This window comes from Platichthys flesus, chromosome 24 (genome assembly GCF_949316205.1).
Source record: "Platichthys flesus chromosome 24, fPlaFle2.1, whole genome shotgun sequence".
Taxonomy (NCBI): domain Eukaryota; kingdom Metazoa; phylum Chordata; class Actinopteri; order Pleuronectiformes; family Pleuronectidae; genus Platichthys; species Platichthys flesus.
The window spans coordinates 8,347,006-8,360,047 of NC_084968.1; the positions used below are offsets into that span (position 1 = coordinate 8,347,006).

At 45.8% G+C, this 13,042-nt stretch overlaps 1 protein-coding gene across 2 annotated transcripts in view; it reads left to right on the top strand.

The window, feature by feature from the left end:
- The window catches only part of LOC133949815 (inactive ubiquitin carboxyl-terminal hydrolase 53-like), a 31,542-nt gene extending 19,067 nt beyond the window's left edge, over nt 1–12,475 (top strand). For both annotated transcript variants that reach the window (XM_062383813.1, XM_062383814.1), the window contains exons 11-17: nt 377–523; nt 2,148–2,294; nt 4,359–5,142; nt 6,065–6,120; nt 10,254–10,296; nt 10,387–11,114; nt 11,194–12,475. In XM_062383813.1, coding sequence (XP_062239797.1) covers nt 377–523; nt 2,148–2,294; nt 4,359–5,142; nt 6,065–6,120; nt 10,254–10,296; nt 10,387–11,114; nt 11,194–11,270 — 1,982 coding nt within the window. In that variant the 3' untranslated portion in view covers nt 11,271–12,475. The remainder of the gene's footprint in view (nt 1–376; nt 524–2,147; nt 2,295–4,358; nt 5,143–6,064; nt 6,121–10,253; nt 10,297–10,386; nt 11,115–11,193) is intronic.
- Nucleotides 12,476–13,042: the final 567 nt, after the last annotated feature.

Genomic DNA, 13,042 nt, shown 5'->3' on the forward strand with positions numbered 1-13,042 from the left:
CCCGTTACAGGACGTGTATAATCCCAAATCATATTTGTTGCGTTCCCAGGGCAGTAATGAAAATTTGTTGATGACAACATCTCCTCTGGTTGGACTATATATCCCTGGATTTGTTTGGTCGGGGAGGTTTTTATCCCCTTTAAAGATCCTCCTTCAACTCCCCATGCTGGCCGAGCCCCAGGTTCCAGCTGTGGCAGCCGCTCACTGCCCATCAGTGCTGACAGGGCGTCGGACCAAACTAGATGATCCTGCAAAAAAAACAAGAAAACCTCTATGTGGATTTGAGTAATTTCTGTTTCTTGGTCTCATGTCTGTATATTTTTTTTGTAAGGTTGATAAAAAATACTATATATATTTTTTTTGTTTTCTCTCACAGGCTTTGATTCTCCAGTGTCAGTCCCCAAGAAACTGGACCTCACCAGGGAGAACCTGAACGCTCTGCTGGGCCTAGGCTCTTTCAAACAGAAAACCCCTTCGACCTTCAGCAAGGGCAGCGCTCAGACCAGCGGAGGACGTGCAGCAGGTAAGGGAGGAATGGTGGAAACCATGAAAGTGGTAGAGAGATTTAAAACCCAACATGTGGAGGAACACACATCAACTTTTCCATTTTATCATTTCGTTTAATTGAGTGCTTAGGACTGGAAAACTCTGTTGTGCTCAAGGTTTTGTTTTCCACTGCAGGATAAGTAAGGAAATTGTTCCAACATTACCAGTATCAGCCTAAATAAAACCCAGTATTTCCTCATGCAAGTGGAGTGTCTTGCAGTGATAAATAAAAACAACAGAGAGATACGTCACCGTTTGTACTGGTTGTAGTTTTGGCCTTGAAAGACGGCTTCATTTATAAATATGGCTGTCCACAGAGAGTGGTGACAAGCACAGATCTGGTACAGCGACCAGAGGAAGACAGAGGAAGAGATGATTAAATGTCTTTGCTGTCAAACTAAATCTAGCTATGCTAGTAACACAGAGGGGATTAGCGACCCTTGCTGAAGAGAGAGTTCACAAAGAGCTGCCAGCTCACCACATGTTTAAGCCCAAGTAGAGGAAGAGTGTAAATTGAGGAGCAGAGATTTTGTTGAGATGAGGAAGTGGCTCTAGAAAGTATAACAAAGCGGGTGAAATTGAATCTCCTTTGATATTATTGCAAAGTTCCATTGTCTGCATAAAGCTGTGCAGGTCTTTGTCATTGTTTCCCTTCACTTGAGCTGTTTTCAGACATGACCCGGGTTTGTCTTTTACATTTGGATAACAGCAGGAGATTGGCCGGGTCAGATGCGTTCACAGCAACTGGAACATTTCCAGCACATTCAGGCCAGGGGTGGCGACTGGGTAGAACATACAGGAGGCAAAACATGACATATTAATTCTGCTTTGGAAAGCACATCGATACCTGTGTCTGCCTTTATCGGCAAAACGGTTCATTGTCTTTCCAAGCTGACGCCTTTGTCCGTGTAGTCTTTGTGTATCTTTTCTCTCAGATCGGCATCTATCGCAAGTCAAGTTGAAAGTGAAATTATGAAGTCCTGATTCATCCTTTTGTAATTAGTCGAATATTCCCTATTTTAGTGCTGGAGTGAATATTGAGGTAAAAAAAAGTCTTTAAGAAGAACTGTTGTTTTTCTTCTAAACACATCAGCCTCTGCCCACAGTTGTTTGTGTTGACATTTCAGACAGCCAACAGAACCACAGCATGATCATGTTTTCCAGGGCCGTGACTAATCATCGCGTTTCAAAGTGAATGTCTGCCAGAGACGGAGGAGAAGAACTCGCCGCACGGCCACGTTTCCACCCTTTTGCCTTTCCCTTCACGGAGCACAGAATGTACTTCTGTATACATCAGCACAATGATGTGTTGTAAAGTTAGCCTCCGTCTACACACTCAGCAAGTGCTCAGTGCCTCGGGGGGGGGGGGGGGGGGGGGGGGGCTAAGAGGTGGAAGACAGTGAAAGGGATGCAGTGACAATACAAATCTATATGCTTGCTGAAATAAAAATACTTTCATTGGTGTATGCAGTGGTGGAAATCCCCGACTGACTCAGCAGAAGTTGCATTAATTACATACTGGCTGCATTCCTCTCATCCCCTATGAGAGGAATTGTGCCAGATTCCTGATGGTAAAAATCTGACGTTTGTTTATTTTGTAGAGAACATTGGCACCACTGATCCCAAGAGCCGCATCAGGGACCTTTCTCGGGAAGTCGCCCAGAGAGCAGGAGAGGTGCGGGGGATGCATCCATCCAGACGAGAGCCTGAAAGGAGCGGTCAGCGGAGGGTGGAGACGCGCTACAGAGGTACGTAGGTTGCAGATGCACCGTGCAACATGTGCCTTGATAAGAGCAGACTAACACACTGCAACACAAACGCACGAGAGCCTCGAGTGTGTGTGATACAAAAGGCTAGCCCCTCCGCTTCCCCATCCCTTACGTAACCCTCGGTTCGGGAGCGATGTGTCAGAAAGGGGATTAAGTGCTGACGTCTGTGGGAGCCTGCCTTGATCCCACTCGCTCATATTCAGAGCCATTGGTTCCCCTCGCTGTGCAGTGCATGACCATGTACAGCAAATACACACAATAAACTAAACAGGTCAAACCAAGAAGTGATAAACACTGTTCGATTTAATCAAAGGATGCATTTATCTCCAAAAACTTATTTGTGCCACTGTTTTTCTTCAGTTTGTGTGTCTGCTCTAATCAGGGGGCTGATTGGTCAGCTCTTTAATACATCAGTACTTTCAATTAAGTATCAGTGTGGGGGATTATGGGACACAATTCTTACACGCTCCCAAATCCGCCATGTCAACAGCATTAGCCCGGGTTAGCACCGCGCTCACAGCACATTATGATTGAATGCAGGGAGACTAAGGGAGGACGAGCGTCACTGCAGTGATGAATGGCGACACGGGAGGTGACACCGCAGTTTATGTAAACGACCACAGCACGGATCGTGTCCAGGACAGCACTTTTCTGAAAAGGACTTCTAAAATAATAGCCGAAGCAACTTTTTTACCCTTAATGGACTATGGGACAGCCCCAGGAATTTCGAAATGATCCTTGACTGGATCGATTCAGACCTGATACCATTCTTCCCAAAAAAAACATGATCCACAGCCTCGTGTTGAGCGGACGACACAGAGCTGGCAGAAAACACGCTGGTGTCTTACACACAAGCAAAAACACAGACAGGGATGTTGGTTGTGATTTAAGTCTGGCACACAGTCAGCAGAATCCCAAGCAACAGGGACGTTTGGGATAAAGTCCAAAGCACTGACAGTTTAGTGTAGTACTAAATTTTCTTTTTTGTTTTCACCTGAAAACACGTTACCTTAAATTGCTTTTCGTGGTGAATTAGACGATGAGTCCGGGACAAAGGACACGGCCTCTGACTGAAGCTGTGTCAGCTAAAGACTATAACGATGAAGTGGTGAACCCCGTACATTAAATGATGCCTTGACTTTAAGATTTGCTAACATGCACGGAAATCTACTTATAAGTCTATTTTCCCACCTTTTAAAAAACATTTTGATTATCTTGACATGGTTTTTCACTTGTGTTCTCTGTGCTGGATTATTAAATATATATTGTGAGAGCACCTATTGCTGTTCAAGTGAACCAGGTTTCAGGAAGGATGTACTTTGAGAGTCGCTCGCACAGTCCTTGGAATGGAAACACCATACCCTCACTATCATGTTCAGACGTGTCCAGCAGGGAAACTAATCCATGCATGCACATAGATATACACAAACACACACACACGCATACATAAAACACCACAGTGCAACCCTTCTGCATGGTGTCCTCGATACAAGCTGTCTAGCCTCTGTCTGCACGGCACACATCGGTCGTAACTTACACCTCCCTGTCATGTGCAGACGTCCCCTGTCACCCTGTTGTTGTTGTGCCCTCGCGCTCCACCCGACATGCTCTCTTCTTTTACGACAGCTTTGTGTCTCGGTGTCGTAGCATTTTGACTTTCAGCGAAAGGCAATTTTTGCTTCTCGGCCACGTTATTAATGATGCTGTCCTTTTGCATCATGTGCGTCAGGAGAGACAGAAAGGTCAGGTAACATGCAGGGAAGAACGTGCAAAATTGTTTGTGTATGGGGTAATCGGTTATTTTACTTGTTTTTAAATTTGATGCATAAGTCTTTGTGTACTTGATAAGACACCTCGGCCCATGTGGGTGAACATTTCTGATGAAGTATAACTGGTTATTTATTATTATGTTGGTTAATTGGATGAATGTTTTTGAAAAGATTCTTCTATCTGTGACTTGAAGTATCGTTATAGTATATCCTTTGCCATTAAATTTTCTCATTGTTCAACCCTTTCATTAAACTTTGTCTGACTTGACCTCAGATCAGGACAGGACCTACTCCCGCTCCGTCTCCCCTCCAGAGAACGGCTTCAAACAGCACGTGGAGACTCGCCTGTACAGCAGCCAGGGAAAAGGTCCCACACGGACTGAGCGGACGCCCCAACTGGGTGGACGATCCCCGCACGAGCCCTCTCGCTCACACTCCAGAGTCCAAGTGCTTCCCAGTGTGCCCAGTGTCGGCGGTGGCCATCATAGCCGGCGGATTGACCAGGTCTCCAACGGATATGACACAGACAGCAGCCAAGAGTCCAGAGAGCGTCCTGGAAGTGGAGCGAGCGGTCGCAGCAGGGCCAGCCGCCCGTGGAAACCCATGCGGGAGGCGCTAAATGTGGACAGTGTGTTGAGTGGCGCCGGTGATGGAAACTCGCCGATTCAAGAGCGACGGCAGCACAGCCCACGGAGAAGACCCAGCAGTCAGTCGCCTACACGAGACCGCGAGCGAGACCGAGACTTCACATGGGGAGGCCGGGAGGAACGCCAACCCAAGAGCCTGATGACCATCTATGAGGATGAGCAGAGGCACGAAACCGGTGGCAGCCGGAGCTCGCTGGACTCGGACAGCCGGGGCACCTACAGCGACAAGGACAGGTCGAAGGGCTCGGCAGCTTTGAAAGTGCGGGGTGACAACTGGAAGATCCAGCGAACAGAGTCGGGATACGAGAGCAGTGACAGACTAAGCAACGGCTCAGCGAACCTCGACTCACCTGTGGTGGACAACTTCTCTTCCATGGACCTGCGGCCTATACCCGAGCTGCATCTGACGAGGTGAAATGCACTGTTGCATCCGAGGACTCAAAATCCCACAACTGCAAAGAGGGAAACCGAAATAGAAAAACAGTTTCTGCTGTGTGATGCTTTGTCATCCTGCGGCCCGCTCATTTCCCTCTTCCAGTCTCAAAAGTGCTGCCATCTCTAAATAATTAAACACTACAAACAAACTGTGCTAAGAATAGCCGGGCCCCATTTGACATAAATGCACACAAGGCAGATACGCCAATCTTATTATGCCGGGCTGTCATTTGTCGGCTTTGTATTGCAGGGTCTTGTTTGGAAATAATGATCCCAACCAGCTGACAACTCCTGTGCCCGGAGCCAGCAGATAGCAAACTTCCTCAACTGCTGGTGCATTATTCAAGCCGGTCTCCCGATAGTATATCAGTCAAGTGTTGTTTTAATTATTAATTCTTTTAACATATGGTTACGATGTCGACTGGGCTCAGACCTGGATTCGCTGACACTGTGCAACATTTGCTATTTTCATCTGGTTGTGTATATACAGAGCATCTTTTGCACCGGTTTCCATTAAGTTTAGTTTAGTACAACATCGTGATATATATTTTACAGGAGATACACGGCTTTGCACTTAAAGAGGAAAGAGCAGGTGCCAGACAGTAATCAAGCATAACAAGGGACGAAAACAAAATTCACACGAGTTGTTTTGACAGTGAGACGTCTTGTTTTCACATTTAAGAACTAACGTTACAGGAATTGGCATCAAGTTACACCATTAGAAATCATTCATCGCATGAATGTATATTTAGGCTGATCTCACAAGGGTTTATTTCCCCCTTTTTGCTCAGAGCAGGGGTCCAACTCAGTCCTGCTAAGTGGTTGGAAAAACAAAAGTTAAAGCTCCAGCATATCTTGTTTACATTGCGTGAATAATTCAATTTGTTTTTTGTTTTAGGGATCACTTCCCTCACAGAAGCAGCGATGACATTCTGCACTCCACATTTTCCACTGGTGAGTAAATCAGTCTCACTTTGACCTGTCCTTTATCTCTGCAGACACACACACACACACACGCACACACACACACACACACTGTGTGCTAATATTTATTTGCATGTGGGTTCCCCCCGGCAGACAGGGAGAATTTAAAGCCCGCAATTTAAGGCCTAAAAATAACTAATCATAAATAAGTACGAACATGTCGGAGAGTGAACCATTACTTCCCACATCCAGTCTGAACGGGTCACAAAAGTAAAGTATCATTCCATCACAAAGGCTTTGGCCCTGACATTAAAGAATTTTCATCTGGCCGACTTCCGTGTGTTGTAAGGATCTGAAACATTAAGATAGTACTCAGCAATTTCCTTGATTTATTGTTCCATCAGTTCTGTTAAGGTCACAGTCTGATTGAAGGGATACGGCATGGAAATAAGTGTGCTGTGGGTCCTCACTGACTGCCCTTGACCTTTTTTCCCCCCGAGCATCGTCCTCGTATGCAGCACGCAGATAAAAAGTACACTGGGCCTGAAGTCATCTGAAGTCATGAACAGGCTTTGAATTGCTAAATTTTTTCTATTACGGAAACAAAAGGCTAAACTCCAACTATATTTTAACGCATGAACAACTTTTAATATTTTGTATTAGGTTTTCTTTCTTCCTTATACATCACAAAGGGAAAATTGGGAAAAGGAACTTGAAGGACATAAGCTGCAGTGAATAATATCCACTTGCGGTTGGAATACCATAGAAAAGAAACTCAACGATGAGCCTCAAATATTAGTCGTGTTTTGAAGGTGTTATTTTTAGGAAGGAGGGAGATTAGATGACATGAATAGCACGAGGTGGTTTGTCGCCTAGACACCCTCCTTCATCTAGGACATGCTTGCTTGCCAACCACATTGTCAGCACAGAGGAAAAAGTGAGGAAATGAACTTACAAATCAACAAATGTCTAGAAAATGACCCCACAAATTCCTACAGTGGGAATACTGAGTTAATCCTGAATAAGAGGAGGGAGTGGGGGTGTGAGTGAGCCTGTAGGAGTGCAACCCAGCTGTGCCCAGTCGGCCAGAAACCTCCAGCACTGCGACTGTCAGAATGTGGTGTTCCAACACGAAGCAAATGAAATCCCATTTTGTTGCACTGCAGTTATTTCGAGGTCTCAAAGTCTCCTCCTCCTTCTCCTTCCTTTCCACTTTGTTATTATCACTGCTTTCTTAACGTGATGGATTTCTGTGAATATTTGATTTATACATCTACATTTTCTTGACAGATGTATGTTGAACAAATCACATTTATGTCTCGTCTCATTCACTAACTCTGGAAATGAACACACACTAAACCCGGCCCCATCATTTGCCTCCTCTTTGACTTGCAAAATATCTGAAAGCTCATTTAAAGTATCCACAGCTGTGTCTCGTGCTCCTGTGCATCGCTTTGAAATGCTCACTTGTTAGTAGTTTAACCCAAAACCTGGCTAAAAATATCTCAGTGGGCCTTTTGAGGTCTATTCTCCGGTGGCTATTTTAGAAATCAGTGCTGGATATTTACGCCCCCGCTGTCTGCAAATTATATCGACAAGCTGCAGTGTCCAAAGTCAATTTGGCCCAAGTTCAGCCGTGACTGTCTGGCATGAGGCTTCAGCAGAGGCCTGAGCAAATTCCAGGAGTCCATTAAAGTCCAAAATCCTTTTTTTAAAAACGCTCATGTAGGAGGGGAGTGGTGATGAGCACAGTTGACATTTTGGCCGCAGGCGTTTACCCTCGTGATGGTTTGTTGCATCGAAGAATGGATCTGATGTTAAGTTAAGGTCGTGGGGTCTTGTTTTTGATCAGCTCAGTGGTGACCTTTGGATCTCGTTGTGGATGGATCTCACTGATTTACATCGGACCAAGTGGAGATGGTAGTAGAACGTGTCGTGGTTGTGAAAGGTCACAGCTGTCGGGAGATGGGAAGAGAATTCCAGACCCGTCAACCCACCTTAATATCAATGTCCCCCCTCGATTGGCTCTGGTGGCTCCTGCAGATCGATAGAAACACACTAGAGGAGCTATTAAGGCTCTTTTTGCACTGTTTATAATTTGGTCATCATGACTGTTCCCCGAAAGCAGAGCCAAAGTGTTGTAGGTCCTAAACCCTGCCTCCTCCATGTCAGTGGATGGGACAAGGACCAAAGTCGAAGAAAACGTCAAATAAGTTTGATAAAATAGTTTGAAACGTATTCCCTCTCCACATTCAGGAAGCACCCAGGAGTTCGGCTCCTGATGAAAAGCTCAACATGCAAGCGGGTCTGCTTGATGTTCACACATTTTAAAACCCCCAGACAGCAGAACGCAGAGAAGTACAAATCTGAACTTGACAGCAACTGAAGTGTGTGGAGTTTTTTTGTTGTTGTTGGTGTCACATCAACAAAACTTCAAAGGGCTGTCAGAACATTTTTGCATGTACAATTTCTCCCAAAACCTAGTTAAGGGTTTGCTTTCATGGTCTGTGTGAAGGGAACAGGTTCCGTTTCCTCTGGGAGTGTCTCATTTTGACAGTTCAAGAAGCGGAGGGAAGTGATAACTGGATAACTTTGCGGCGGGTAACACGGGCCCACAAACAGGTGTCTCTCCTGAACTTTCTCAGACTAATCCTTCATGCTGGAAAGAGGTCAGGGACGGGTCTTTGAGCGATCTGCATCAGCGGAGAATCCTACTACTTCATAAATCAGCCGCTGATTGTTCGCACGTTTCGGAAAGCGAGGAGGAACCTTCATGAGAAACAACTTCACCTTCCTCAGTCCTACTTAACAATGCGATGCTTTCCTGTCGGCATGGGAAAGGAAGGGACATTTTACTGTGCACCACTTGCTGCAGTTTAGAGAGTACACCGAATCCTGCTGAATCACAGCGTAATCCATGGAATTGCAGTACATGGACGGTTTCCCAGACAAGTGCAGGAGGCCGTGTAAACAGCAGAACACCTTGAGTACATGCTTTTTTTTGGGGGGGGAGGATTTCTGGCACTCACAGGAAAGAATTCCCATCAATGTTTTCTGGATCTCAGCCAAACCCTGAATCTGAAGAATACTCAGAGTTAGAGTGATTATTTAGAAGTTTGTCTCTGAGAACATTTTCTATGATTCCTACAGCCTCTTCGATATCCAGCTTTTGTCTCCTTCAAGTTTTATCTGACGCACAACGAAGTCGAGGGGGACAACGCGCCGCCGGTCGCATCCTATTTTCTTTTCCCACACGATATTGTTACAGTTGCCTGCCAACATCGCAAATCAGCGGCATCAAATTGTGAATCGCCGCATGGACTGAGCGGCTTAAAATTGCAATAGTGTTGTGGAGGGGATCTGGAGTCTGGAGTCTGACCTCTGTGTAATTGCATGCCAGCACAAAGGATTTAGCCACTAATGCTTTGAGAGAGCGGGGGGGGGGGGGGGGACGACGACAAGTGTATGCTGACACATCACAGATGGTCCTCAACCAGTCACTCTCTCCCTCGTCCTGTTAGTCAGCTGTTGTCTGTCTCGGGCCTTGTAAATCACACCCGGCCCCGCTAACTTGGCTAAGCTCCACACCCGCCCCCGTCCCCGGCACCTGTTTTTTAACACATGTGTTTGTGTTGATCTAATGGGAGAGATCGCCTATTATCCACAGCCTAATTTCACGGGCATTGCATCAAGGCTCGACTGGACTTAATAGGTTAATAGAATCTCACTGGGTTTTTAGGGGTGTGTGCATGTCCCAGCTTATGGAGGTCACGCAGGGTCCTTATTGTTTCATTAGCCCAAAGCTAACAGGGCCTGGATATGAACCCGAATTCCCCTTCGAGGGGCCACGTTGTGTGTTTGGATCAGACAGTCGGAGTGGTTCACGGGGGGCCTCAGGGCCCAGTGCCAGACTGGCTGCTTTGAAATTTCCTCTCCCCGCACCAGGCAAAGGGCCTCACCATGACCCTGTTAGATAACATGTCTTTGCTGGAGAGGCACAGAGGAGGAAAAGAAAAAAAAAATATCCTAGCCATGTTTAAATATAAACCCATGACAGATGTTACCTAGCTCAATTTTTTTCCCCCAACATCTGGCTGTGGTGATCATGGGTTTACACATTAGGGATACAAAATGCTCACAAGGTGTCTGTCCTTCCTTTCCAGATCTACAAGATGCACACATCCTCACTGCTCAGCTCATACAAAGGTAAAACTTGGCTTTAAGTACAATTCCTCCTCTGATGTGGCATAAGTGCAAGGCAAACAGTTGACGGTTATGTTTTTTGCTCCGTGACAGAAGAGGGGCCTTCCGCTACACCCCCGGGATCTTGGAAAAGAATCTCGACCTGGACAGCGAACACGAGGAAAATGTCGACGGCAGCCCCGCGAGTCCCGTGCTCCCTTACTTAGCCAAGACCAGCAGCTCCGAGTGGAACAGCTCCGATGACCTCACCGGACCTTTCTCTGAACAGGACGAGACGGGCACTGCCGCCGACCTTTACATGCACAACCCTCCCCCTCCCTTGCCCCTCAAGACCTTTGGCAACAGTCACACTGACCCATCTGCCGGCCACTCCCACCCACTGGAGGTGCCCACGTGGTCGAGCGCCCGCAACGAACCCAGAAACGGCTCGTCCCCGCTCTCGCACACCCTCCTCCGTCGCTGGATCGAGACACCGGCCGAGCACAGGCTTTCATCCGGCGCCAGCTCCAAGTCGGGGTCGTCGGACCAGGACCGGAACGACCTGTCAGCCAGCGAGAGCGACGAGAGGCTGCCCAGTCCCAAGCCCAGGCACGCTGATGGTACGCGCTCCCCCACTCTGTCAGAACGGGTTCTTCCCACTACTTACTTCTCTGTTGATAACTGCATGACAGACACTTACCGGGCCAAATACCACAAGAAGCCGGCCGCGTACACAAAAGCAGAGGAGCCTGCGTCATCGGGGGAGAGTGATGCCGAGGGGAGGGGGCTGGCGTTGCCAGATGTTCAATCACCAGTGCCCTCCAGACTCCGATCAGAATCAGGTACCCTACAGCAAGGTGTTAGTACTGTACCTTTAGCTCTTTTGTTCACTGTTTGATTCTTTGGTCTTTTGTCTCGCAGGCTACTCCACCACTAAGACAACCGCAAAGTGGAATCCAGTTACTCCAAAAGGACTCGACGAGCATGGTTTCCTTTGATTATAGCAAAAGCCTCAATGGACATTGACCGGACGCCAAGAGGAGCCATCACGCACAGTTTGACTCCTTCCAACTGGGAGGTGTCTTCGCTTATGAGCTGCTCCTCAATGCGAGCTGCTCCTCACCGCGAGCTGTACAGGAAGTGGGTGCCAAAGAGATTGTAAAATGAACGACAGGTGTCCTTAATAGCCATGTGGCCGTTTTCTCGGTATGAAAAGCTTTTGAATGAAACTAGAATTTGCACAGTACACGGCACCATAAAGGTACAAAAAAAATGTCCGACGGTAGATTGCTGTGATGTTTTGGGGCTGTGCACTCCGGGGCGAGGAGTCGGGTCAGAAGAGAATGTATCACGAAACGTCACTTTACCACACAGCAGATTACAAGATTTATTTTAATTTTTTATTTTAAAAATGGATTCCAGGGATCTGTGGGAATAAGAAGCAGGGACACCCACATTGGTTATTTCTTTGGTCTTCTCTGGAACGTTATGGCGACAAAGGCCAAAACTTCGAATCTTGTCAGCCCGTGGTTTCAAATGACCTCTGCGAATAACAAGCAAAGTTGTTTTTGGTCTCACACTTTTGTCAAACTGAAAAGAGGAAGTCCAAAAGAACCAGTGTGGGTTTCCCGGGGTTATAACGTGATCGGTAAATATGTTGAATTGATTTCTTATCCGGTAGCGGAATGAGACGTGTCCCTTTCTCCTCAAATGCACTCCTGCACACACTCCATCACCTGCACATAAACTGTTTTCTTTTCATGTCTTTACACTGTGTTTCTGTTTATTTGTCATTTCACACTCCTTACAGTTACATCCTTCCATTTGTATCTTTTATCGAAATCACCAGACTCCCGTCTCGCTTCTTAAAGTAACTTCTATTAGCAGCAAGTCTGCACCGCGACGACTTGGACATTTATAAGCTTCATTTAGAAATAGACAGGGCCGGCTGTTTTGTTTTTAGTTGGAGGGTCTTTATTATTAACATTGTTCTAAACCTGAGTAGTTGGACTATTTCTTGGTTTCAAATGTTTTCTATATGCACCAGACTCGAATGCACAGTGCCTTTTGTATTTTTCTATGTCAAGACAAGATTGAATTGGAGCCATGCTTTGTACAATGATTTGACCTAAGAAGAATTTTTGTAACATTTTATTTTATTTTTAACGATTAACAGTTAAATAAACAATTTTATTTAACCATACATGTGTGTCCAGTGATGTTGTTTTCAATAAAGTTTTGACGTCCACTCCACATGATTCAGGAAGAGGAAAACTGATCAATATGAAGACTTTAAAAGCATCTTAATGGAGCTCTGATAAAATACAAAGTTTTTACTGAATTAACAGTTTCCACTGAACTACACATGCAGCACATTGTTTACAGCACGAGCCAGGAAACGTGGTGTTTTGCTGCCATCTGCTGTCACAAACTTGAAATGCACTGTACAATAAAGGCTGTAAATATCAACTGATCTAATTCAGAAATAATATTTAGATAATGATTAGAACAGAATTTTGCCACCTTTCACTACATTGAAATATGGTTTAATACCCTCTCTTACCTTTTATATTCACTTGGTCACTTAGAACTTGGTAAGTTCTAAGTGACCTTTTATTTTATATTGTTATATTTTTTTATTTAACGTTGCTATTGACCTTTTTCACGGCAGCCATTATGACATGAAATAGAAAGTAAAAAGAGGTTTTAACTAATCACACGACTTAAGGTTGTGCTTTTGTTCGAGCCCCCGCTGATAAAATGATCACAA